Source organism: Muntiacus reevesi, chromosome 3 (genome assembly GCF_963930625.1).
Source record: "Muntiacus reevesi chromosome 3, mMunRee1.1, whole genome shotgun sequence".
Classification (NCBI taxonomy): Eukaryota; Metazoa; Chordata; class Mammalia; order Artiodactyla; family Cervidae; genus Muntiacus; species Muntiacus reevesi.
In genome coordinates, this window is record NC_089251.1 from 115,476,448 (window position 1) to 115,501,920 (window position 25,473).

The 25,473-nt window shown below is 53.8% G+C and overlaps 1 protein-coding gene across 3 annotated transcripts; it reads left to right on the plus strand.

The window, feature by feature from the left end:
- Nucleotides 1-11,315: 11,315 nt before the first annotated feature.
- Nucleotides 11,316-21,969, plus strand: TINAGL1 (tubulointerstitial nephritis antigen like 1). 3 transcript variants are annotated; one of them, XM_065930276.1, is made up of 12 exons: nucleotides 11,316-11,455; nucleotides 12,240-12,563; nucleotides 13,487-13,550; nucleotides 17,689-17,781; nucleotides 17,988-18,102; nucleotides 19,229-19,352; nucleotides 19,438-19,588; nucleotides 19,720-19,909; nucleotides 20,021-20,066; nucleotides 20,324-20,447; nucleotides 21,336-21,381; nucleotides 21,490-21,969. In XM_065930276.1, exons 2-12 carry the CDS (start codon nucleotides 12,248-12,250, stop codon nucleotides 21,628-21,630), a joined length of 1,410 nt encoding a protein of 469 aa, XP_065786348.1. In that variant the 5' UTR covers nucleotides 11,316-11,455; nucleotides 12,240-12,247; the 3' UTR covers nucleotides 21,631-21,969. The 3 variants fall into 3 exon arrangements, with proteins under 3 accessions (XP_065786348.1, XP_065786346.1, XP_065786347.1); XM_065930274.1 differs by lacking the exon at nucleotides 11,316-11,455 and adding an exon at nucleotides 11,585-11,705 and having other exon boundaries at nucleotides 21,490-21,968; XM_065930275.1 differs by lacking the exons at nucleotides 11,316-11,455; nucleotides 12,240-12,563 and adding an exon at nucleotides 11,641-11,705 and having other exon boundaries at nucleotides 21,490-21,968.
- Nucleotides 21,970-25,473: the final 3,504 nt, after the last annotated feature.

The window sequence follows — 25,473 nt, forward strand, 5'->3', positions numbered from 1 at the left end:
CACTAACTCCTTCTCTCCAGGCTAGATTTCAGGCTGATTTTTCCACCTCCCTGTTTTGGCTCCTGCTGTTCTCCTTCCCCCAATGCTGCCATTTCTGCTCAGTTTTAATGCTCAGCTCAGATGCCAACTCTTCCCTGGAGCCTCCTAAACACTCCCACCAGAATCCCCCTCTCCCTCCTCTGTGCTCACAGCCTTGGTTCTATATCTTGAATCCTGGTCTGTCCATGTGCTCATCTCACTTCTGAGACAGGGCAGGAGCCGCCTCAACTCTAGGCCGCCTGTGCCAGTCCAGGACACAGGAGCGCTGGAGGGAGGAAGGTGGAGGGTCTGCTGGCTGAGACTTCTGGCAGAGCTGAAGGGGATCGGAGCCCAGCACCTAGAGGGCTCCACTGGCAGCTCAAGTCTCTACCCCAGACTCCAAGCCTTTCAGGATCCAGCTTGGTGCGCACCACTGAGAAAATGACAAGAAAAGCTTCCAGTTCCATGAATCAGTGGATACATTATGAAACCAGAAAAACAGCAGAAGAAAACATAGAAGGGTTTTTTATTAACTTTGGAGTTTGAAAGACCTTTTTATGACGTAAAACCAGAAGCCATTAGCAAGTAAGAAACGTAAATGACTTTTAAGCTTTTGAAGAAATCCTCAACCTTGTTCATGCGAAGACTACCAGAGATTAAAAATACACTGAGATTCCACTTTCACCCATCAGATTGGCAGAAATCCCGAAGTTTGATATCATTGTTTAGGTGACACTGTGGAAAAGAAGGCACACACATCATTGCTGGGGGAGGGTCCATCCCGTGGGGGACAAGATGGCATTATCAATCCAATTTTGCAAATACCCTGGTGTTAGACTGGATTCTAAGGTGATCCTTTTGAGCTTGAACTTTGTGTGATCCTTTGCATATGGGCAGAATCTGTAAATATGATGAAAATGTGGACCCAATGATAATGTTCCTTTATATGGCAAAAGAGATTTTGCAGGGACTTTCCTGGCCATCCAGCGGTTAAGCCTTTGCCTTCCCGTGCAGAGGGGTGGGTTCGATCCCTGGTCAGAGAGCCAAGATCCCACATGCCTGATTACCAAAAAACCAAAACATAAAACAGAAGCAATATTGTAGCAAATTCAATAAAGACTTTTAAAAACATGGTCCACATTTTAAAAACTCTTTAAAATAAATAAATATAGATTTTTTTAAAAGAGATTTTGCAGACGTAAGTAAGGTCCCAAGTCAGTGGAGGGGGCTCAGGATGGAATCAAGGTATTGGTAAGGCTTAGTTCTCATTTGGAGCTTCAGGGGGCAAATCAACTTCCTTGCTCACTCCTGTCATTGGCAGAACTTTCTTCCTAGGGGGCTGGACTTGATCAGCTGAACCTGTTAAATGCAGAAAGTTTTCTCCAGCTGGTCTCAGAAGGAGAAGTCCAAGATTTGAAGCATGAGAAGGACACACTGTGCCATTTGGAGAAAGCCACGTGGCAGAGTATGTAGGTGTCCTCTAGGAGCTGAGGAGCGCCCTCCGCTGTTTGGCGGCAAGAAACTAGAGAAGAAAGGAAGCAGGTTCTGCCAAAGACAGGAGTGAGCGTGGAAGCAGATCTGCCCCCGAGGCTCCAAGTGAGAGCCAGACACTTGCCAACACCTTAACTCCATCCTGAGCAGGAAACCCAGCTACACCATGCAGGACTGACCTACAGAATCTCAGGGTGTTATTTTAAGCTGCTGAGCTTGTGGTACTTTGGTATGCGGCCACAGAAAGTGAATACAGTAACTTCAACCCAGCCATCCACTGCTGGGAATTAATTCTGCACATATACTTGTACATATATTGAACAAAGTATGTACATGACAATTTATTGCAGCATTATCGTAATACCAAAAAAGAGAGAGAAATTAGAAAGGACTCAAATTGATTAAATGGATTATTTCAATCCACAGTAGAGTATCAGGCAGTGATAAAAAGAACAGGGAAGCTCTATTGGTTGATTGAAATCTCTAAGATGTGTGACTAGTGGGAAAAGACACAAGCCAGCATATGTAGTTTGTTATGTTTTACGTCAAAAGGGTGTTATGAACATATATTCCTTTTTGTAGGTGCATAAATTAACTCTGCTGGAGTAGGAAATGGCAACCCCCTCCAGTATTCTTGCCTGGAGAATCCCATGCACAGAGGAACCTGGCCGGCTCTGTTCCACAGGGTTGCAGAGTCGGACACGACTGAAGTGACTTAGCGTAGCCCAGCAAAGTAACTCTGCAAGAAAACCTCAGATACTAATAAAAAGTGGTGACCTGTAGGGGTGGGGACAAGGAATCATAGCAGGGCAAATGAGGCACACGTGTCCAAGTGAGACTTTTTTTTAGTGATAGAACATTTTTTAAAGTTATTTATTTATTTCTATTTGGCTGCACTGAGCAGCATGTGGGATCTTAGCTCCCCAACCAGGGATCAAACTGTTGCCCACCTCACGTTGGAAGTGTGGAATACTAACCATTGGACCACTAGGGAAGTCCCCAAGTGAGACTTTTTATGATATGCTTTTTATACACATTTTTGGAACCATGAGGATGTATCAGTGAAAAGTCAAATAAAACTAATTGTTTTAAAACGAGCCAGTGAGGGAATTACCTGGAAGTCCAGTGGTTAGAACTCTACACTCTCACTGCCAAGGGCCCAGGCTCAGTCCCTGGTTGGGGTATTAAGATCCCACAAGCTGCACAGTGTGGCCAAATAAATAAATAAATAAAATGAGTCAATAGGGTGTTACTTTGTGGGCCTGAGCCTGCTCCCTTGCTTTGCCCCCAAAAGTTGATTCTGGGGCATGTCCTCCACGATACCCTTGACCTCTGACATATGGTCCTCATTCTCCCTTCTGCTCCAGGGAAACTAGAGACAGGGATTCAAATAGCTGTGTCTGAGCAAGTCATGTCTCTGGGATTCAGTTTTCCCATCTGTAAAATGGGGATGATTATACCTCAGAGAGCTGTTGGACGATTACATAAGGTGATCCATGTCAAGTGACCCCCACCCTCCACCCCGCCCTCCCGCCCCTTAGAAGATGCTCTTGGCAGTTGTGTTGCCTGGAAACGGCATTCCTTGCAGAAGGACTTTATCGAGCACATAGTAAGTGGAACTGCTCACTCACTGTGTGACTGTGACTCAATTCCTCCCTCTGGCTACTCTCCACATCTTCAGTTGCAAGTGGGAAGTTTGGACTGAATGCGTCCTCTCTCTCTTTTGCATGAGTTTAGGGACTTCAGTCACGATGAAGGGTTCTCCCTCATTTCAGATATGGGTTAGTGAGGTTCAGATAGAGTGGCGACTTGTTCAAGGTCACAGAGCATGTCAGAGGCAGAACCAGGACTGGAACCGAAGGCCTCTGACTCCCACCCGCACCCTTGAGCTCTCTCCACCCAAGCCCATCTGTGTCCAAGCAGCCATGCCATCCCATGGAGACTCCTCGGGGATCTCTCCTTATCTCCTCTCCTTGTTACTACAGAAGGGCTGCTGCTCACTCAGCCTTGAGTTTCAAGGCTCCAGCTCCCCTGACCCCCATCCAGGAGTCTGCCCAGCCCCTCCCCAGCATCTGCCCCCTCCAGCAGGAGACACAGTGACAAACACGCCCTGCAAAGAGCACCCCTGGGGTGGCACGGAGCCAGTGAAGGCCCCTGTGACCACGGAGTGAGGACCCACAAAGGCCTTGAATTTTTGATCTCTCACCTGAAATTCTCTTCCTCCCCAGGGTCTCCCTCCCTCATCCTGCAGCTCACTAGGCCTTGAGGGAGTCACCTCCCCTTCCTGAGCCAGGGAGAGAGTGGCCTTGGGTTCTGACAACCTTCTAGATCCCCGAGGACTCTGACTATACTTCTTGTCCCTGAGTTTCCCTAGGGATCCGGGGGCAAGCTATCCGGTCTTTTGTCTAAGTAACACGAGGTTGGTTCCTAACATCTGAGACTTGGCCTATGAGAAGTCATGTGAGTGTTTCTTTCAGCACATGTTGGTCACATTTCCGACAGGGAATTATGTCTTGGTCTCTCTTAGATGTTGACTTACGTCCATAATCTCTGCCTGAGCATCACTCTCGTGTGGGGCTGTTTGTCACCGTCCAAGCTGGTGCAGAGAAGAGACCTCATGTGTGCAAACACGTGTGCAGATTTCAGACCACTCTAATCCTGTTTGACTCCTTTCATCTAGTTTTCCTATGGGTTGACCCAAGAGGTTTGAGCAGGTTTATGGTAGTTTCAGCTAGTTTTAGCTGGTTTGACTCACTTTACATCGGCATAAGCATGTTTGCACCTATTTGTCTGTTCTGAGCTCATCTGTGGCTGTTTTGATTTGGGTTATCGTGATAATAGCAGACACTCATCTCGCACTTGTGATATGTCAGCACGGTTGATTAAAAGGGCTTTACATTAAGTCATAATTCTCACAACTACTCCTTAGGTGGGGACTGTTATTAGTGTTCTTCTTTCTTTTTTTAGGACACATTTGCTGATTTATTTTTATTTTTGCTGCACTGGGTCTTCGTTGCCGCCTGCAGCTTTTTCTCTAGTTGTAGCACCCAGGCTCTCTAGTTGCGGTGTGTGGGCTTAGTTGCCCCGAGGCACGTTCCCAAACCAGGGATCAGACTCCTGTCCCCTGCATTGAAGGGGAATTCGTAACCACTGGTTCACCAGGAAAGTCCCCAGTGTCCTCATTTCAAATTGAGGCAAAAGAACTTCAGAAACCTGCTCCCTGAGAGGCGGAGCCAGGGCTTGACCCTACTCCATCTGGCCGCCTAGTCTGTGCTCTGAACCTTGACGTTACGCTCTATCACTGCCGATGAGTGTTTGAGCCATTTCTTGATAAACGTCGATGCCGTCTGAGCCAGTTTGTTCTGCTTTTGCCAACACAAGCTGCTTGGTGCTGGCTCCATCTGCAAACAGCTCTGAATTTGGCACGTTCAGATTGACACACCATCTCAGGCCTCACAGAGCCTAGACCACTGCATTAGTTTCCTAAGGCTGCTGGCACAAACTGCCTCAGATTTGACTGCTTAAAACAGAAATGTAATTTCTCAGTCTGGAGGCCAGAAGTTCAAAATCAAGGTGTTGGCTGAGCCAGTCTCTCTCTGGAGGCTCAAGGGGAGAATATGCTTCTTGCCTCCTCCAGCTTCTGGATGCTTTTGAACTGTGGTGTTGGAGAAGACTCTTGAGAGTCCCTTGGACTGCAAGAAGATCAAACCAGGCCATCCTAAAGGAAATCAGTCCTGAATATTCATTGGAAGGACTGATGCTGAAGCTGAAACTCCAGTACTTTGGCCACCTGATTCAAAGAACTGACTCATTGGAAAAGACCCTGATGCTGGGAAAGATTGAAGGCGGGAGGAGAAGGGGACGACAGAAGATGAGGTGGTTGAATGGTGTCATCGACTCAATGGGCATGAGTGTGAGCAAGCTCCGGGAGTTGGTGATGGACAGGGAAGCTTGGTGTGCTGCAGTCAGGGGGTCACAAAGAGTCAGACATGACCAAGAGACTGAACTGAACCGAGCTTCTGGGGGCTCCGGGTGTCTCTTGACTTGTGGCCCCATCGCTCCAACCTCTGCATCCATGGTCACATTAATTCCTCCTCTTCCTCTGTGTGTTTCTTATAAGGAGATTGTCAGTGGATTTAGCACACCCCAACCCCTCTAGACATTCAGGATTATCTATCTCAAGATCTTAAATTTATCTGAAAAGACTTTTTCCAGGTAAGTTTCCAGCCACAGGTTTCAGGGTTTAGGATCTGGGCATATTTTTGTGGGTGGGGGGCTCCATTCAACCCATTACAACCACTAGGGTCACATCACAGTATTTCCCCCTGAGAACCTAGCTCTTAAGAGGGACTCTATCAGATTGGTTTTCAACCCAGCCTTTAGGATTTTATTACTTTCTGCTGAGGAATTAAAAGGTAGAAATATTCAATGTGCTTGCAGCCAGGGAAGAACCTCTTGTACTTTTCAAGACTCTTTTGTTGCTCTTCCTGACTGGGAAGATCAGGAATTCCTGGAAACACTAAGCAAGGTGTGGGAATGTTTCCGTAAATAGGCACCGGAAGACAGAACCTGCTTTCTAAGATGTTTGCTGGTGATAACACCAAGTTTACTGTTCCCCAGGGAGCTCTCTTTAGTGAAAGTAATGCTGAATTGAAGCAGGGCAGATGATTAGCCGATGAGGGGGAGCAGTTAGCCCCAAATATCTCTGCACTCCTGGCCCAGAGATGAAAGAAGCTAGTCATTTAGAGAGGTGACGAAATGGTGTCCTCACTCCACAGGAAGCAGCACTCAGGGTCCTTTGTACTCCGCTGACCCCAAGCACCAATTCACAGAAATATCACAGCAAAGAGAAAGCTGTGTTTCTCTTTTCTGCATTTCCCCACTCGCACCCACAAGTGATGACTATGAACACCACCGGATGTGAGAGTCAGCTTAATCCTTGGACCATTTTGGCCTCTGCAGAGGCTTCAGGGATTGGGCTCAAGGTTCTGCTCTGCCCCTACCAGCTGTGTGACCTTGGGCAAGCCAGAAAGGCTTTCTGAGTCTTGATTTTCCCATCTGCCAGTTGATTTAACAGGATCACCTGGGAAAAGGCCCACGTTTGGCACACGCTGTGTATGGCAGCACACACACCAGCTGACAGACTGGCCGGCCGGAATAACTACAAATTCACGGTCAGCAGCTTCGAATGATCACTCCGCACTGCCGGAAATCCTCCTCTGCGTCTCTAGTGGGCTTGATGTGAGAACGATTTCACATCTAATCCTTAATCGCCCCAGACTCTTTTCTAGTCTTGCTTTGGCTGCAACGTGCTTGCACCCCACTGACAAACCATCAGAGGAGGGTCCCTTGGCTTCGCATGGCTGACTGTAAATCCACCTCCTCTTCTTCTGCCTCTCAGACGACTGTCCCTGCTCCTATCAAAGTTCTGTCCCCTTGGGCTCCGGGTGTCCTCTCTCTTACTTTAGCAAGGACTTTGATCCTGGGTAATCCCCTCTCTCTGGAACACCAGTTCCTCCCCAATTCCTTGCCATCAGCACAGAGACACGCTATTATAGTCTCCATATTTGGGCAGAACTCTCCCTTCACCCTCCCTATTTTCTTCCAGCCAAAGCCCCATTTCTCGACTTCCCTTTGCACTAAAACATTCTAAAAAGTTGCCAGTGGTTGTTCTCTTCGGTTCATTTGCTCCTATTTGCTGTTCCACTCCTGCCAATCGGCTTTCACTGAGATTGCTCCATCAAGGTTGCCCTGACGTCCTTGCTGTGGACATGTCTGTCCTCAGCTTACTCAGCCTTCACGGGGGACTTCCCCTCCTAGGTCTTGAAACACCCTCTGCCCCCGGCTTCCTCACCTTGGCCCTCCTCTTCCTCCTGACAGCTTCTGCTCATTCTACTGCACTCTCTCTCCTTCTCTGCCCAACTTCTGCTGAGGAGAGTCCTAGGACTCTGTCTTCCTCCCACTTTTCCAGTCTGAGCTGGAAACCAGCCTAGCTCACGCTGTCTCTATAGGTCCAAGCCGTCCCCCAGGCTGCCCAGACTCCCAGGACCGGAACAGGAGAGAAACCGCCCACCAGGCTAGGAACTCAGAAGTCCTCCTCAATTCCTCCTCTCTCACCCATCTCATTTGACCCTCCAGCAAGTTCAGTCACTCCCACCTCCAGAAGAGGTCTCCAACACGTCCTCTTCTCAGGATCTCCATGGCCCCCAGGCTCATTCAAGCCTTAGCATCTCTAGCCTGGGCCACACCATCGCCTCCTCCTTGGCACCCCCTGACTCCACTCTTATCTTGTTCTCTAAAGAGCAGGCGGAGTGGCGTTTTGCACGTGTGAATCAGATTATTTCACTGCCACTTAAGATCTCTTTAGTGCTCAGAAGACAATTTAAGCTCCCTACTTCAGCCTGAGGGGCCTGGGTGATGGGCCGTGCACACCACCTCCCAGCTTCATCTTGTTCCTCTGCCCCGGTCTTCACTATAGCACGGCCACTCTGGGCTTCCTTCTGTGTCTCAAGCAGACTCATTTGTGCCGAGTTCAGGGCTGCTGCTCATGGTGGTCCGGCTTCCTGGGACACCCTACCCTGGGTTCCAGGACTCCCTGCCTCCTGCTCATCCTTCAGTCTCAGATCAAATGCCACCTCCTTTCTGACACTCTCAATAATCACAACACTCGAGGTATCATGTCATGGGCACAGTTTCATAGACTTTCACATGGTAGAATGAATATATATATATAGTTTGTTTGCTTGTTTGTCTCTTTTCCCATTAGCTTGGAGACTTTGCAAGAGTAGAACATTTGGCTCAACCCTGAACACTCAGCATCTAGCACAGAGCCTGGCACATAGTAGATACTCAACAAACATTTGTGGAATGAATGAGAACATCAAACAGGAACACCCTCCTCTGCTTGGTACAACACACTTCCGTGTGGCCCTGAATCTTATCTCCCACAAGCTTCAGCATGCCATGACAGCACCGCCTTCTGCCACACAGTCCTGTGAGCAATGCTCCAGCAGGCCTCAAGAAGCCCAGCATGCTCATGACAAGACCCAGCATGGACCATATTAGGCCTGCCCTGAATCTCAGACACTGCTCCAAGCTCTGGGCCTGCCCAGCTGACCACAGGGGTTCCCAAGGGACCTCCCAGCCCGAGATGCGGTGCCATTTGGGATCCATACATCTGAGCTCCCAGGCCTCAAGTAGTGGGTCCTCAGCCACAGACCTGGGTTGAGCAGAGCACAATGGGTCATTGTCTTCCCAGGAGGCCCCGCTCAACCTCCAGAGAATGGCCCCTACTGAGCACCCTGAGCAGCTGGGGAACTGGAAAAGGGAGGAGATAGTGCCGGATTCCGGGGAGAAGAGAGGAGGCCCGGGCCTCTGTTCTGTGTGACCTTAGGTGGGTCACTACCTCTTTTTAGCCCCACCTCCCTTTGCAGAAGGGCTTCCCGGGTGGCGTAGTGGTAAAGAATCTGCCTGCCAATGCAGGAGGCACAAGAGATGTAGGTTTGATCCCTGGGTTGGAGTAGGAAATGGCAACCCACTCCAGTATTCTGGCCTCATGGACAGAGGAGCCTGTGGGCTTCAGTTTTATGGGGTCACAAAAGAGTGGGACAGGAGTGAGCATGCACACACACACACATACACATACATACCCTTTGTAGAAAGAAAAGAGCATCTAAGAGTATCTAGGGAGTATCAAGGTATAGATGGGAAACCAAGGCCCCGAGAGGGGCAGGGTCTGCCAGGGTGACAAGTGAGGAAGGACAGAATCACTGTGGAGCCCCAGGCCACCTGCCTCCTGGGAGGCCAAAGGGCTCAGAGGGCAAAGCTTGCGGCCATCTCCTCACCTGTTGCTCTGCCCTAGGCCCTTGGACAAGAATAAAGGCAGAGAGCAAGTCACCAGGAAGGAGAGGAGCTTCGGAAAAGGAAAGTGGGGTTCCAGCCCCTCCCCCGAGCCCTGCCCTTTTCCTCTCCTCCCTGGCCAAGGAACCAAATGAGTCACAAGATTCCACTGGGGCAGGCTCAGTGCCAAGCTCACTGATGACGAGGGACCTCGCAGCCATGCTCTTGGCTCCGTTCTCTTTCCTCGCTCTGCGTTCCTGTCTCCTGTGCATGGGCAGACAGGCAGGCAAGAACAGGCAGACAGCTAAAACTCCTGAACAGACACAAACAGACACCTACCCAGATACACAGACACCTCGTAGACAGGCAGACACAGACGGGGACAGTCACACAGCTATACACACCGACACACAAGACAACCAGCACACAGATACAAGCAAACAGTACACTGACACACGGACAGACCCGTGACCACACATCCAGACATGCAGGTACATGACAGATAGGTAACAGAGATACAAGCAGACTCAGACACACTCCAACAGAAACACCTCTCAAACCCAGATACGCACGTGACAGGGACTCGCATGGAGGGCCTGCAGGGGGTGATCTGGGGCAAATGACAGGCCAGATGCCCCTGGTCCAGCCCTCAGCCCTAGAACCACACTGAAGTGGATTCATGAAAGTGGATTCTCTGGGCACGAGCTCTCCTGGAGGCAGCCTGCATCTCCTTCCCAGTACGAAGGGCCCGCTTTGCAGTAAGACAAATGGAGGTTAGACATAGAAAGGGACTTCCCTACAGGGAGGGTGTTGAGGCCTGAAGCGGGTGACTAAGGATGGCTGGGGGAAGGGAGTGGAGTGTTGGCAGGTAGGGAGCCTGCCTTTTGGCTGTGTGACCTCGGGCAAGTCTGTTCTGAGCCTCAAGGGTCTCATCTGGTTCTGTCCTCCTGGGTCCCTGCAAGGAGCAGATGGCCAGCTCCTGTGAGTGTTTGCACCATTGCTGGGGCTCTAGGACCTTACTCCTCCAACCCCCACACCCCGACTCAGGGCAGGATTCCCTTCTTGACTCCCTGCCCAGTACTCCCTGACAGGGGGTAACTCAGTCAACTCAATCACAGATGCCCGTTGTCCGGGTCCCTCCCCTCCCCCGGGGCCAGCCAGCTGAGATGCCCCAAGTCTGGAGGAGGGCGGCAGGGAGGTCAGAGCAAGGGCAAAGGGAATTCCCAGTGCTAGCATTTTCCATCCAGGGGTGACTGCGACGCTCAGGCCCAGAATGGGGGGTGGTCTGTTCAGGTGGAGTCTCTTTCATCCTCCCGCTGTGAAGAGTCCTCTGGCCCGGGGCCCAGCCTTCGGAAGACAGGGCATTGCGCAATGGGGAGGTAAAAGGTGATGGCGGGCCCAGCGGGACAGAAGCCCCATTGTTTGGGGCCCAGGCCAGCCTGGGCAAAGGAAGGGTTTAAGCCTGGGGCAGGAAGGGGGGAGCCTCTGCAGGGGGTGCCAGCTGGCAGGGCTCTTGCCTTGGGACCCTGGAGGGGCGCAGGTGCCGAGCAGGATCACCCCCACCCTACCCGGGGGGTGGATTTGATAGAAGGGGCAGTGTTTGGTGAGATGCCTGGGTTGATGGGGAGGGCAGACCCGGAGAGGGGTCTTAAGGCAGGGAGGCAGCCCCCCCAAACCACACCCACTCCATCCTCCCCGAAATCCCCCCGGGGAGGATGAGTCTCCCAAGGCATCTGCAGGGTCCTAAACTATCCTCCTCCAGATTCCACTCATTCCTGGAAACCGAGACGGCTTGGGGCAGCTCCAAGGCTTAGGAGGAGGGGGGCGGTGCCCAGTGAAGAGGGGTGCGCAAGACTGGATTTATTACTGAGGGGTCGCAGGGGTGCTTAGTCATTTTTGCCGCCCACACTCTCCGCATCATTCCTCTAACTTAGGTCCCAAACTCGGAACTCCGCTGCCCCTAATCTTCCTTTGTCGGCACAAGCCCCTCGGCCCCACCGCGAAGCCCACCGGGCAGTCCTTCCCAGGGTCAGCAGACCACTAAGCGTTTCTGCCTCGGTTGGAGTTGGCCCCCTAAGGGAACGGCTTCCACGGGAGACCCAGCAAGGTCAGTCGCGTGCTCACGATCCCTTTGCCCAAGTCCCGGCCTCAGGAGTCACGGCGGGGCGATTCCAGGTGCGAACCCGCCGGGGCCCCTCCCTTCCTCCGCCGGCCGGGGCGGCGCGCCCTGCGGGGCGGTACAAAAAGCGATCCCGCCCCGCTTTCCTCATTTGACTTTGAGTGTCCCGCGGCGGTCGCGGGGAGCGGGGAGGCGGAGGCGAGAGAGGCAGCGGGGCTCAGCCCACACCCCTCACCAGGTAGGGCCTCTCCCCGGCTCGGAGGGGGAGAGAGAGTTGTAGACAGAAGGAGCTGAGAGGAGGACGGGCAGGCGGAGGGGCCGAGACAGGTGGCAGAGAGGGAGAGTAGGAGCGGGCAGAGGGGGCACAGCGCGAGGGACACGTGAGGGCACGAAGTCAGGGACCCCCATCAAGGGCCGAGGCTGGGCAGGGATCCAGGACGGAAGGAGACTTGGGGTTCGAGGCCTGGGTGTGGCCTTGGGGGGTGGGCAGCAAGAATGCCGGCGTCCCCACCTCCCATTCCCTGAGGGTGCCCTGGCAGGTCAGAGAGGGGCTCCACTTCTTGCCCAAGCCCCCTCCCCGCCCTGTAAGCCAGGGCACCTAGACTGTGGCTCCTTGCCCCGGTCCTGCCAGAGGACGCAGGAGTCAGGGTCCCTGTTGGATCCTCGCAGACTCGCAGCCCCAGGAAGCAGGGGAGAGCAGTCCCCGGGGGTGCCAGGGAATCTCTGCTGCCCGCCACTTCTGACCCCTGACCTCTGCCCTCCCTGGGCTCAGGAGGCACCATGTGGCGCCGTCCACTGGGGCTGCTGCTTCTGCTGTTGCTGCTGCTGGCCGGCGAGTTGGGCGTGGGCGCCCGGCGGGGTCGTAGGCGCCGGGAGCTAGCACCGGCTCTGCACCAGCGTGGCATCCGGGACGCGGGGGGCCGGTACTGCCAGGAGCAGGACCTCTGCTGCCGCGGCCGCGTGGATGACTGCGCCCTGCCCTACCTGGGTGTGACCTGTTACTGTGACCTCTTCTGCAACCGCACCGTCTCCGACTGCTGCCCTGACTTCTGGGATTTCTGCCTCGGCGTGCCACCCCCCTTCCCCCCCATCCAAGGTGGGCACCAGACGGCCAGGGGTGGGTCGCGTTGTCAAGCCCAAAACTCAGCAAGGCTCAGGAGCAAGGCTGATGCATTGATGTTTCCAGGCGAGGCTTCCTAGCATCTGGAAGGAGACCCCGCCCCTCTCTACTTCTGCGAAGTACTCACTCTGGTCTAACTTGAATCTCTCCAGTAAGATTGAAAAAGCGCCTTGGTCAGTGGGATGTTCATTTGGCCCAGGAGAAGGGCAGCCACCTGCCCTTTCTCCCAGTCCTTCCTGTCTCCGTATTCCGGGCTGAGAAGGTGCTGGCCCCACCTGCTGACTCACTCTCAGACTGATAAAGCACACAAGCGTTGGTCAGCGTCATTTTAGCAGTTCCTCTGCTTTTGCTCAGGATTCCTTATCCCTGAAATGGCTGGTCACACCTGGGAGGTGGGTCAAGTCTGTTCCTACCTTCAACCCTTACCATCATCCTCCCATCCCAATCCAAGAGCAGAATCACTTGACTTCCTTCCCATTATTCCACAGGGTTGCAGGTGTGAGACTGCATACCTGGGTTGTCAAGGGAGTTGACTGCATACCTGTTATCTCAAGGGAGTCATGTGCCTTCTTTGAGCTTTGGCTTTCCCATATTCGTCCCACTCCCCATCTCCAAACCCCAGCTCATTTAACTGGCCTAGGATCTAAGGAATGTTGTGGCTGGCATCCAAGTGAAGCAAGAGGGATTTGGGTTAGAGTCAGTGAAGAACTTCCAAGTAGTGGGAAGTTGATATGTGACTCTCAGGAGATGTCTTAAGTTATAGCTTGGCTTTGCTTTCAGTGAGGGCTGGTGTGTGTGTCTGAGAGGATTCAGAACACCAGACCTCTGAGGATCTGGCCATCTCAGCCCATCGTCCCTGGTCTCGGTTTCACTTCTCTTCCTGTCTTTCCTCCCACCAGGATGTATGCACAAGGGTCGCATCTATCCAGTCTTGGGAACCTACTGGGACAACTGTAACCGTTGGTGAGTATTTGGGACTTGGAGGGGGCTTGCCTGGTGGGTTTTGTGGCAACAGATTTGTTTCACATCCTATCCCTGTCACTTATTTGCTGGGCGCAAGGCCTCAGTTTCCTCATCTGTAAAATGGGAATTTTTACCTGGACCATGTCAGCTTCTACACCAGCATTCCAACAGCAGTGCCCAGGAGTAGTCAACCCTGGATGCCTGGCTTCAGGTGCAGCTCCTCCTGCCTGGGACGGGGCTACTTCCCCTCCCAGCCTTTCTCGCTGTCACGGGAGAGTCCAAGAAGGGGGCGCCAGGAAGGAAACCTCTGACTGCAGCATCCGCTGACCTGGACCGGATGAGGGTCAGGGATGGCTGAACTGGCAGCCAGCCAGAGTGTAGCAGGGCCTTCCCTGGAATGTGGCCCCTCCTCCCTCCCCCACCCCTCCCCACACTTCCCAGCAAGAGGATGAAGGGGTTGGGGTACACCACTACTCTAATCGAAGGCCCAAGATGCGAGAGGGGAAGCCTTGAGTGCTTTAATGAAAATAAGGGGGACCCTAAGACTTAGAGCAGGAGGCCCTGCACCCACTCCACCCCCTGCTCTGGGACTAAGAGGGCCTCTGGGGGGAGGAAACTTTTAGGAATGCATGATGTATAAGTGGTTTCCATTGCCTCACTGGTGTGAGGGGTGCCTGGGTCACAGTGAGAGTGAGGATTTATGCATTTCAGCATGTGTCAGGGTGAGAATGCATGTGCACTCACGTGTGCATGCTTTGAATGTGTGTGACCTGTGTGTGTTTCAAAAGATGGAGCACACCTGCATGATTCTGCTGGTACTGATAGGATGGACATGAAGGGGTTAACTTTCTGTCCCTTCCCTCGGGCCTGGCCACCCAGGCCCCCTTTGGAATGCTGGGACCTGCTGCCACCAGCTCTGCCTAGACCTGCTCGGACAGCCCTGGGGGAAAAGAGGGAGGCGGGAAAAGAGGGAGGCGGCAGGAAGGGACTGACCAAGCCACTTCCCTCCCAGTCTAGCTCTGGCGGTGTTCCCTGCACTTGACACCTGAGGGAGGGTGTAGGGCAGTGTCTGGGGGCCTCCCAGACGCTGGGAGCCCTCCAGGGATGCTTTGAGAGCCAGAGGGGGAGGGGAAGGACAAGAGCCTCCCTGAACATGCCCACAGCTCCTGGGGCTGGAGAGCCCAGCCATACTGGGTCTTGTCCCCTTGAGGCTCCTTAAAAGGCAACATTGGAGGCGGGAGCCTCGGGCAGGCTCAGAAGGATGAAGTTCAGCATCTTGTCATAGCAGAGTTATGAGCTTGGAAAAGCACTGTAGAATTCACAGAATTCAGCTGTTCAGTTGACACCTATTAGAGACCTACTATGTGCCCAGCGTGGTGCTGGGTCAAGGAGATGCAGCCAGTATGCAGCAGACAGTTCTTGTCCCTGCACAGGAGCCTCTAATGGTGACAAAAATAATAAACCTGTCATTACAACCTATTCCAGGTGTGATGGGGGGACAGAGGTCTACAGGGGATCCTAGTTCTGAGTGGGATGGGGGCGAGGGAAGGCCACTCAGGAAGGGACATTTATGCAGATACCAGGGAGATGAGAGCATGAGTGGCCCAGGCCCAGGAGGAGGGAACAAGGGGGGTGATGGCTGGTGGAAAGGCCAGGAGGTGGGACCAAGCTCATTGCAGCTGGAGCTGTGAAATGGGGAGTGACGCCTGGGGAGGTGCAGGCCACGTCCCCTGGGTCTCCTAAGCTGTGCCTAGGATGTTGCACTTTGTTCTAAGTGCCGTGGGAAGCCACTTAGGGAGGACACAAACTGATGTGTGTTGTTCATAGCGCTCATTGGCTTTAAGAGTGGGATGTGTGTCCTGGGGGAAGGGAATTTTAAAGTGCTGGAGAGCCTGGTAAGGAAGCCACTGCCATGGTTCAGGGACCAGAGTAGGGTGATGGTGGTGGAGGGGTAGGAGGCAAGCGGATTCTGAGTCTTTCACGATGCTGGGTCTGCTAATAGGGGAGGTATGTGGCAGAAAGTAATCTTCAACATGATGTGGGCGGTGGGGGCTGGGGTGAGTAACGGCGGAGACGTCATGGACCACACGGAGTTCTGGCTTGAACAGCCCAGTAGATAAAGTGCTGTTGTCTGAGTTGAGGATGTTAGGGGGAGGAACAGGTTTGGGGGAGATAGTTTAGCCGTTTTGAGATGCCATTCACATACCCAGGGGAGATGTCAGAAGGCCAGTTGGATCTGAGTCCGAAACTCAAGGGGGCGGGGAGTCGGGGTTCCTGTACTGAGAACAATAATAGGAGGTGACAATTTCTGAGCACATAACATGGATCAGGCCTTGGGCTGAATACTTTGCAAGTTTGCCTTTTAATCCCTGGAAGTTGGTACTATTATTATCCTCATTTTACAGATGACATTGAGGGAGAGTTTTAAATAACTTACCTAAGGTCACACGGGCTTCCCTGATGACTCAGTGGTAAAAAATCTGCCTGCCAATGCAGAAGATGCAGGTTCAATCCCTGGGTCGGGAAGATCCCCTAGAGAAAGAAATGGCAACCCACTCCAGTATTCTTACCTGGAAATCCCATGGATAGAGGAGCCTGATGGATTACAGTCTGCTGCTGCGTAGCTGCTTCAGTCATCTCCGACTCTGTGCCACCCTATAGACTATAGCCCACCAGGCTCCTCTGTCCATGGGATTCTCCAGGCAAGAGTACTGCAGCGGGTTACCATGTCCTCCTCCAGGGGATCTTCCCAACCCGGCGATTGAACCCATGTCTCCCACATTGCAGGGGGATATTTTCTACCCCTGAGCCACCAGGGAAGCTCTGGGCTACAATGTATGGGATTACAAAAGAGTCGGATACGATGCAGCAACTAAACGGCAAACAATAGAAAGGTCACTAGTCAGCTAAAATCAGAACCCTTAATTCAATTCGGAATCCATGGTCTTAATCATTTCACTATATTGCCCCGTTCATTCATTCATTCATTCAACAAATATTTGTTAGGTCCCTACTACGTGTTAGAGTTTGTTTTGGGGCACTGATGATATCAAACAATACCCGCCCTCGAGGACATTAGATCCTATGAGGAAATAGGTAGAAACAATATAAATAGCTAAAGATATAATACGTCAGATAGTGATGACAGGCTGAGGAGAAAATAAAACAGGGAAGCAGGGTAGGAAGGGTGGAGGATGCTGAGATAGGGTGTTCAGGGCAAGCTGCCCTGAGAAGGTGACATTTGAATAAGGACTTGGAAGAAGTCAGAGGGAGCCATGAGGATGCTTCCTCCTAGGAAGAAGAGCTCAAAGGCCCAGGGGCAGGAGCACAACTCATGTCAACGGTCAGGGGACCAGCCTGGTTGGGGCCTTAGGAACCAGGTCTTAGAGGAGGGGGCCAGAGAGAGGACAAATCGTGCAGGGCCTTGTTGGCATGAAAGGACTTGTTTGGCTCTTATTCTGTCATGTGAAGCCAATGACGAGTTTTAGGCAGGGGAATGGCATGATATGATTTGGGTTTAACAGGATCACTGTGGTGGCTGTGTTAAAAATATACTGAAGGAGTGGGGCCCAGGGCTGAATAGCGGAGAACAGTGAGGAGGCTGCAGCCTAATCCAGGTGAAAGGTGATTGGACCATGGTGGTTGCAGGAAAGAATGAGACGCGGTTTGGATTCTGGATGTGTTTTTAAGGTAAAGTCAACAGATCTGCCAATGAATCAGGTCAGCACGTGAGAGAAAGAGTCAAGGGTGCCTCCCAGGCTTTTGGCCTGCGCTCCAGGAAGGATGGAGTGGCTGTTTTTGAGGACTGTGGCAAGCGCAGGCCTGGGAGTAGGGGAGAGCAGGAGTTCTGTTTGAGATGTGAGGAGTGTAACCTGTAGACACCCCGGAGGTGAGGCTGTGTAGCAGTCAAGATCCTAGAATCTGGAGTTCAGGAAGAGACCTGCGACGCAGATGTAAACTTGAGAATCATGAACTTGAAATTGACATTTAAAGCTACCAGGCTGCATGGGATCACCTGGGGGGTCCTCTCGTAACTGCGGATGTGGAATTTCAGGCCCACATGTTGACCTCCAAGGCCTCCTCCCTTCCATGGATGCCCAGCCCTACCTCACTTCTTCCTTCCCTCCTGTTTTTCCAGTACCTGCCATGAGAAAGAGCAGTGGGAGTGTGACCAGGAACCATGCCTGGTGGACAAAGACATGATCAAGGCCATCAACCAAGGCAACTATGGGTGAGAGGCCCGAAATGGGCACACATGCACGTGCATGCACATACAGATGTACTTTCTGCCCGAGAGGCGTGTCCTGTCAGGGGCACCCACACTCAGATCTTATTCATGTGTACACTCAGCCAGTAGGCGTCTCTCCCACTCACATGCACATTCCTCCAGGACCCCCAGCCTTGGCAGGTCTGTGACCTCCATCCCCTCTCTTTCAGCTGGCGGGCTGGAAACCACAGTGCCTTTTGGGGCATGACCCTGGATGAGGGCATTCGCTACCGCCTAGGCACTGTCCGCCCATCTTCCTCCGTCACCAACATGAATGAGATTCATGTAAGTTCACCCCTGCCTACAGTCCTGCCATCTCCCTTTGGCCTATGACCCCAGGGATCATGGCACCTTGTGCCCTGTTTCTCCAAGGGCCTAGGCCTGTCTCCCACCGATAGGCTGTGTGTTGCGGGCAAGTGATTCTCCTTTTCTAGGCCTTAAGTTTCTGCCTATAACTCGATAGACTGCACTGCAAGAACTGGTGCTCAGATTCGGAGTTTTGTGGTCCCAGCATCTCACCCTCCCTGGCTTCCCGAGCCTCCCCATCTTGGGAAAAAATGTCATTGGTCCCAGTATGGCGGGGTCAGGGCCCCAAAGGGCCAGGAGGTCACCTTGGTATTTTGGGAAGGAAGGGACAGGCACTCCCTCAGTTTTGGCCAGAGAGCAGCAATTCTCGGAAACAAATGCCATCTCAGCAGAACCTCAAGGGAGGAGGGGGTTTCTCCCTTCCCACTAGTGGGACCCTCTAGAGGTAGGAATGGGAACCAGACCCAGGACAGTTCCAAGGGTGAGAAAGGGGAGCTTCAGTGGGACAGGGCTGGCCACTTGCCGAAGGCTCTGTCCGTCAGTGGCAGGCAAGAAGGGGCTGGTGTCTGGCTGGAGAGGCCCGCCCTGCAGAGGGAGTTCAGCTCAAGGCTGGGGTGACCAGACCCTGCCCCTGCCCTTATTCCCTGGGGCCTCTGGCTATTTTCTGCCTCCTGCTGTTTGCTTTGGCAGCCTGCCCAGTCACGGGACCTTACTGCTTCTTTCCTCCCCTGCCCTTTGGGGCCCGAATCCCAAGGTCCTGGTGGAAAGAAGGATGTAAGTGGATCAGAAGGTGCAGAGAAGGAAAGAAACCGGAATAGAAAGCCGCCCGGTCACTTCCCTGTTCCTAGCTTCAGCTGCCTCACCTGTAAACAGGACTAGTCACCCCCCACCTGACACTAGGAGGCGCTAAATGGTGCCTGGGTCTCCCTCTGGGCCAAGGTGGAGGTTGCTGGAATCTCTCAGATCAAATCTCTCACGTCTTGCCGGGCTCAAGATCAAATTGCCGAAGGCTCTGGACACTTGGGACACCTCCCATGCCTAGGGCCCCGGACGGGCAGGCTGGGGCAGAGGCAGGAGACAGACAAGAGTGGCCTTTGCCTTGCAGACAGTGCTGGGTCCAGGGGAGGTGCTGCCCAGAACCTTCGAGGCCTCTGAGAAGTGGCCCAACCTGATCCACGACCCTCTAGACCAGGGCAATTGTGCAGGCTCCTGGGCCTTCTCCACGGCAGGTAGGTTCAAGGGCAGGGGCTGGCCAGGTGGGAGAGGAGGGCCAAGGCCTGAGCCCCCTGACAGCCCCTCTACCTCCCTTACCAGCTGTGGCATCCGACCGAGTCTCAATCCATTCTCTGGGGCACATGACACCCGTCCTGTCGCCCCAGAACCTGCTGTCTTGTGACACGCACAACCAGCAGGGTTGCCGTGGAGGGCGACTGGATGGCGCCTGGTGGTTCCTGCGCCGTCGAGGGTGAGCAGCAGGGGGCACGGACAGGAAGAGGGCATAAGGCAGGGGTCTCAAGAAGCAGAAGCCTGCGGGAAGGGCCTGGGCCAGGCTGCCCCGTGCTCACTCTGTCCCCGCTCCCTCCCGCTGCCCCGCAGGGTTGTGTCTGACCACTGCTACCCGGTCTCCGGCCACGGGCGGGACGAGGCTGTCCCCGCACCCCCCTGCATGATGCACAGTCGGGCCATGGGGCGGGGCAAACGCCAGGCCACCGCGCGCTGCCCCAATAGCTATGTCCATGCCAATGACATCTACCAGGTCACTCCTGCCTACCGCCTCGGCTCCAACGTAAGTCTGCACTCGAGTGAGGGGCACAGGCAGGAGAGAGCTGGAAGCCTGACCAAAGGCTGGAGCCTCACGCCTGACGGATCCTCTCCCCCCCACCCCCTCACCCTCCAGGAGAAGGAGATCATGAAGGAGCTGATGGAGAATGGTCCTGTCCAAGGTAAATGCCCCTCACCCTGCCCCGTGATGCCCGAAGCTTGTGCCTGCTTGAGACCGGGCACCGCGGCGCAGGTGGTCCCTGTCGCCCTGAGCAGCAAGTCCACTGGGGCCAGGAGTCCTCTCCTCAGGAGCAGCACCTGGAGGGGGCACTTAGAGCCTGGGTATGAGAGGCTCTGGGACCTGGGCATGTATCTCCAGCCTCGGGCATCACTGCCTGTGCTGATGGGCTGAGCCACCTCCTCTGACCTCTGCCCACAGCCCTCATGGAGGTGCATGAGGACTTCTTCCTATATAAGAGCGGTATCTACAGCCACACACCAGTGAGCCTCGGGAGGCCGGAGCGATACCGCCGGCATGGGACCCATTCGGTCAAGATCACAGGGTAAGGGGCTTGGTGGGCAGCCCTGGGGGCTCTAAACCTGCCGTGAATCCTTACCACCTGTCTGCAAAGCTCCATTTCAAAGAGGAAGAAACTGGGACTCAGAAAGAGGAGGTACTTGCCTCGGGGCACACCAAGAGTTAGGGGCTTTTCAAAGTGTTCTAGAACAGTTCCTTCCTTACACACCAGGAAAAATCACTCCAAATCAAATACAGACAAGGATTCAAGAGTTGCTCTACCTCTCCCCAGCTCAGCGCCTGTCCCAGCTTTGCCTGACTCACTGACTTGTACCTCCAGCCCTCAGTTTCCCCCACTGATGTAACAGGAGATGCTAGAGTCATTGATTTCAATAGTCCAACTGATAAAATGTACTTTGTTCACCCCCCTCAACCAGCCAGGTAAGGATGGAGGGCAGGCAGAGGTGTGCCCTCCCTGCCATGTGGGTCTTTGGAAGGTGTAGGCTTTTCTGCTAACCCCCCCAGATGTCCCTTTGTGCCCCACGGGGGACCTAGAGATGTGGAGACTGAGGGAGGTGCAGAGAGAGACAGTGGCCGGCGGTGCTAAGACGCTTCAGTTTTGTCCGACTCTTTGCAACCCTATGGACGGTAGCCCACCAGGTTCCTCTGTCCCTGAGATTCTCCAGGCAAGAATACTGGAGTGGGTAGCCATCCCCTTCTCCCCGGGGTCTTCCCCACCCAGGGATTCTTTACCACTGGCGCCACCTGGGAAGCCTGGTGGGGCTTGGGCAGAGAGGGACAGAGACCTGCCCAAGTCCTGAGGGGCGCCAAGTCACCAAAGGCAACAGGGGCCTGACTAGGGAAGGCCGCAGGGGGCGGGAGCTCCTGAAAGTAGGTGAATCAGCGCGCTTGTGGCTCTGGCTCTGCCCGGCAGGTGGGGCGAGGAGACGCTGCCCGACGGGAGGACCATCAAGTACTGGGTGAGTCCCGGCACCGCGCGCCCTGCGGCCGCTGTGACCTTCCCCCGGCCCTCCTGCCCTTCTCCCCCACCGCGATTCCCCTCCTCACGGCCCCCTCTGCGTTCCCAGACGGCGGCCAACTCGTGGGGCCCGGCCTGGGGCGAGAGGGGCCACTTTCGCATCGTGCGCGGCGCCAACGAGTGCGACATCGAGAGCTTCGTGCTGGGCGTCTGGGGCCGCGTGGGAATGGAGGACATGGGACACCACTGAGGCCGCGGGCACGACACCGGGAAGAGCCCTCCTCGTGGGGCGGCAGCCCCCCGCCCCGCCCGCCCGTCCGCCCGACGGGACTCCAGGCGCCAGGGGTCTAATCCCTGCGCGGTTCCGCTGACGCAGCGCCCGGCCTGGGAGCCGCGGGCTGGCCGGAGCCCCCAGACCTCCCAGCGGGGCTGGAAAGGGGCTGGCCGGGGAGGAGCAAGACCCCCAAGCAAGATCACCGAAGCCAGGACACCACCCCCCCCCAAGTCTCCAGCCCACGACCTCACCCCACCCTTGTACTTTTATTCTTCAAAGATATTTATTTTTCTTTTCACTGTTTTAAAATTAAAAAAAAAAAAAAAGTACTGATAACTATGGTATCTTGAAACTTCTGGGCGTGGAAATCCAGGCCAGAGTTGGAGTGGCATATGGGGGGACAGCAGAAAGAACTGCCTGAGGCTTTGCTGGTTGGCAGGGGTGGGGGTCGGGGGACTAGAAATCTTAGCCTCCATTCAGCCTGAATTGTCAGTGACCCTGGATACTGATCCATTGTGGGTGGGACATGGATGGCGCGGCCTTTGGCCCCCAGAGGGATGTGGGCCCGTGGGAATCACCTCTCAGACGCTGAGTCAGCGCAGCCCGGGGTAGGGGGGAGTCCAATCTACCAATCAGCAGAGCTGGCACCACTGCCCAGGAGGCAAGGGGGGCATAGCCCCATAGAAGCTGGAGCCTGTGTCTCTGCAGATCAGCTTCTCCAAGCCACCCAGGCGAGGGGACACCCCCCACCCCCATCCCTAGGCCAGGTTGGGCCTGCCTCTATGAGCCCCAGGCTCTCAGGGCCAGAGGAATTAAGTCCAGGCCTCACTCGCATTCAAGGCCATCAGCACCCACCCCACCAGCTTCCTCACCAGCTTCTTCACCCAGTGCCCAGACGACTCCAGAGTCCTCCCTGCTCCCTAATGTCGAGCACACAGGCAGACCACTGGGCATTTGCACATGCTGTTTTCTCTCGGTCCAGATGCCCTTCCATTCCACCAACCCCTGTTGCACTGCTGTTCCCAACCCAGCTCCAAGGTTTCTTCACTCAGACAGTACCGGGGAGAGTAACAGATGTGCCAGGTGCTGTTCATGGGAGCCATGGTTCCCCAAACCACCCCAACTCCTCTTAGCATGGCTTAGACACCCCCTCCCTGAAATCAACTGCACCCTGCCCTTTCACCAGTGTTCCCCTATCTTCCTTATGCTGCAAGTTCCTTGAGAAACAGAGACTGGGTCTGGTTCACTGATGAGTCCTTGTACCCATACCTGTACCCTGGATAAGGTGGCGCTGCAGTTTGTGGGATGGTTGAATAACACGACCCATTCTTGCCTTTCCATTCCCTTCCCAAGCCTCTAGGCACAGAAGTCAGTATGGAGCCCTGCCTTCCCAGAAGCTCAGGGAGGCTGGGCCTGGGGATGATCCTCCGCTGGCAGCAGTCCTCCTTGCCCCCCAGCTGAAGTCACTGGAGGAGGCAGTAGGGAGGTGTATCCCCTGGAGGGCAGCCCCTCAGTGCCAGCCACGTCCCCCAGGCCGCCTGGGCATCACCTGAAAGGAATGCGGGACGACCGATAAGCAGCAGCCTTTGTTTCATTTCCTGTTTGCTAGGACGTCCCGAGCCCGGCTCCCCTGGCCGGCCTGCTTGTCCCCAAGGAGCCAAGGCCGGCCAGAGCCCTGGGGACAACGACGGGAAGGGAGTCCTGAGCAGGGCTGCCCGATTACTACCAGACACGCCTCACGACTCCTACCCCACTGGAAAAACCCCGGTCCAGGGGCGCGGCTGGAATTTTTCTACAACGACCTTTGGCGGAAGCGGTGGGGGTTGGGAACGGGAGGGGAGCAGGGGTGAGGCTGTCTGCAGGCTCTAGCTTTGTCTGCCCGCTGGGAGGCCTGACCCTGTGCGCCCAAGTAGGGTCAGCCCAGCCCTTCCCTAGCCTCATGGACCAAGGAGCCCCAGGCCTGCGAGCCTCCCCCCAGCCCCCCAAGAGTGCCAGTGGGGCTGGGCAGAGCTGAGCGGGTCCCTCAGTAACCTCCACCAGCTCTGGTTCTCTGATGCCGGCAAAGGACTTGTAGGCGTTGTGTTTTAAATCTTCTCCATTGGCAGCTCTCAGGACTCAGACACTGGGTTTGTGTTTATTTTATATTTTTATTTATTTTTTAATTTGGCTGCACCACAATGCATGTGGGATCTTAGTTCCCTGACCAGGGATAGCACCTGCAGCGCCTACATTGGAAGTGTGGAGTCTTAACCACTGGACCACCTGGGAAGTCCATGGACATGTGGTTGTAAAGACGGAGGCAAACCAAGGACTTCCAACCAGATTACTGCCCTTGAGTCTGTCCAAAAAGAAGCCCTGGCACCCCAGCACCCTGCTCTGTGTTCTGAGGCTAGTCCCTTACCCTCTCCGGGCCACGGTCATGAGTCCTTAGACAAACCTGGGTTTGAATCCCTGCTCTGCTTGTTCTGCACTGGCTATGTAATCTTGACCTTTCAGAGCCTCTGTTTTTCTATCTTTTGTTGTTGTTCAGTCACTCAGTTTTGTCCGACTCTTTGTGACCCCATGGACTGCAGCATGCCAGGCTTCCCTCTCCTTCACTATCTCCTGGTGTTTGCTCAAACTCATGTCCATTGAGTCGATGATGCCATCCAACCAACTTATCCTCTGTTGCCCCTTTCTCCTTCCTTCAGTCTTTCCCAGTATCAGGGTCTTCTCAATGAGTTGGCTCTTCCTTCACATCAGGTGGCTAAAGTATTGGAGCTTCAGCATCAGTCCTCCCAAGAAATATTCAGGGTTGATTTCCTTTAGGATTGATTAATTTGATCTCCTTGCTGTCCAAGGGACTCTTAAGAGTCTTCTCCAGCACCACAGTTCGAAAGCATCAATTCTTCAGCGCTCAGCCTTCTTTATTGTCCAACTCTCATAACCATACATGACTACTTGAAAAACCATAGCTTTGACTATATGGAACTTTGTTGGCAGAGTGATGTCTCTGCTAATGTGCTGTCTTGGTTTCTATCTTTAATGGGGATAATGGTACTCAACTCCTGGATTTGTTGGGAGGATTAAAAGAGACAAAACATGCTAAACATTTAGCAGCATACTTGGAAAGTATTAAATGGTAACAGCTCTAATCTTTTAAAGGGGGTTGGACTTGATAATGTAAAAGCTTTTCGTAATGAGCTAAACATTTTTTAGTCCTTAACCATAGCCTCTGACAGCATGTTGTTCTGAGTGTTTTGCACATATTATCTCATTTAATGGACAGGAAAGCCTCGCAGGCTACAGTCCATGGGGTTGCAGAGAGTCGAACACAACTTAATGACAATAATGACAACAACATCTCATTTAATACTAAAAATAAACTTTTATTTCCTTATTTTGCAGATAGTTGAGGCAGGATTAAACTCAGGCTGTCTAAATTCTCATACTAATTAGCTCTGTACTAATAGTGGTTGTTTGGTAGTGTTAATCCAAACACTTTCCCTGCGTGACAAACTCTTAGTCATCCTTCAAAACCCAGCTCAAACATCCCTCCTCTGGAAAGCTTTTCCTAGTATCCATCTTCTAGACCTCCAGAGACTAGCATGCATCCCTGGTGCGTATGTGTGTCTCAGTTGTTCTGTCGTGTTTGACTCTTCACGACCCCGTGGACTGTAGCTCGTCAAGCTCCTCTGTCCGTGGGATTTTCTGGGCAAGAATACTAGAGTGCCACTTCCTCCTCCAGGGAATCTTCCCGACCCAGGGATTGAACCCATGTCACCTGTGTCTCCTGCAATGGCAGGTGGATTCTTTACCACTGATCCACCTGGAAAGCCC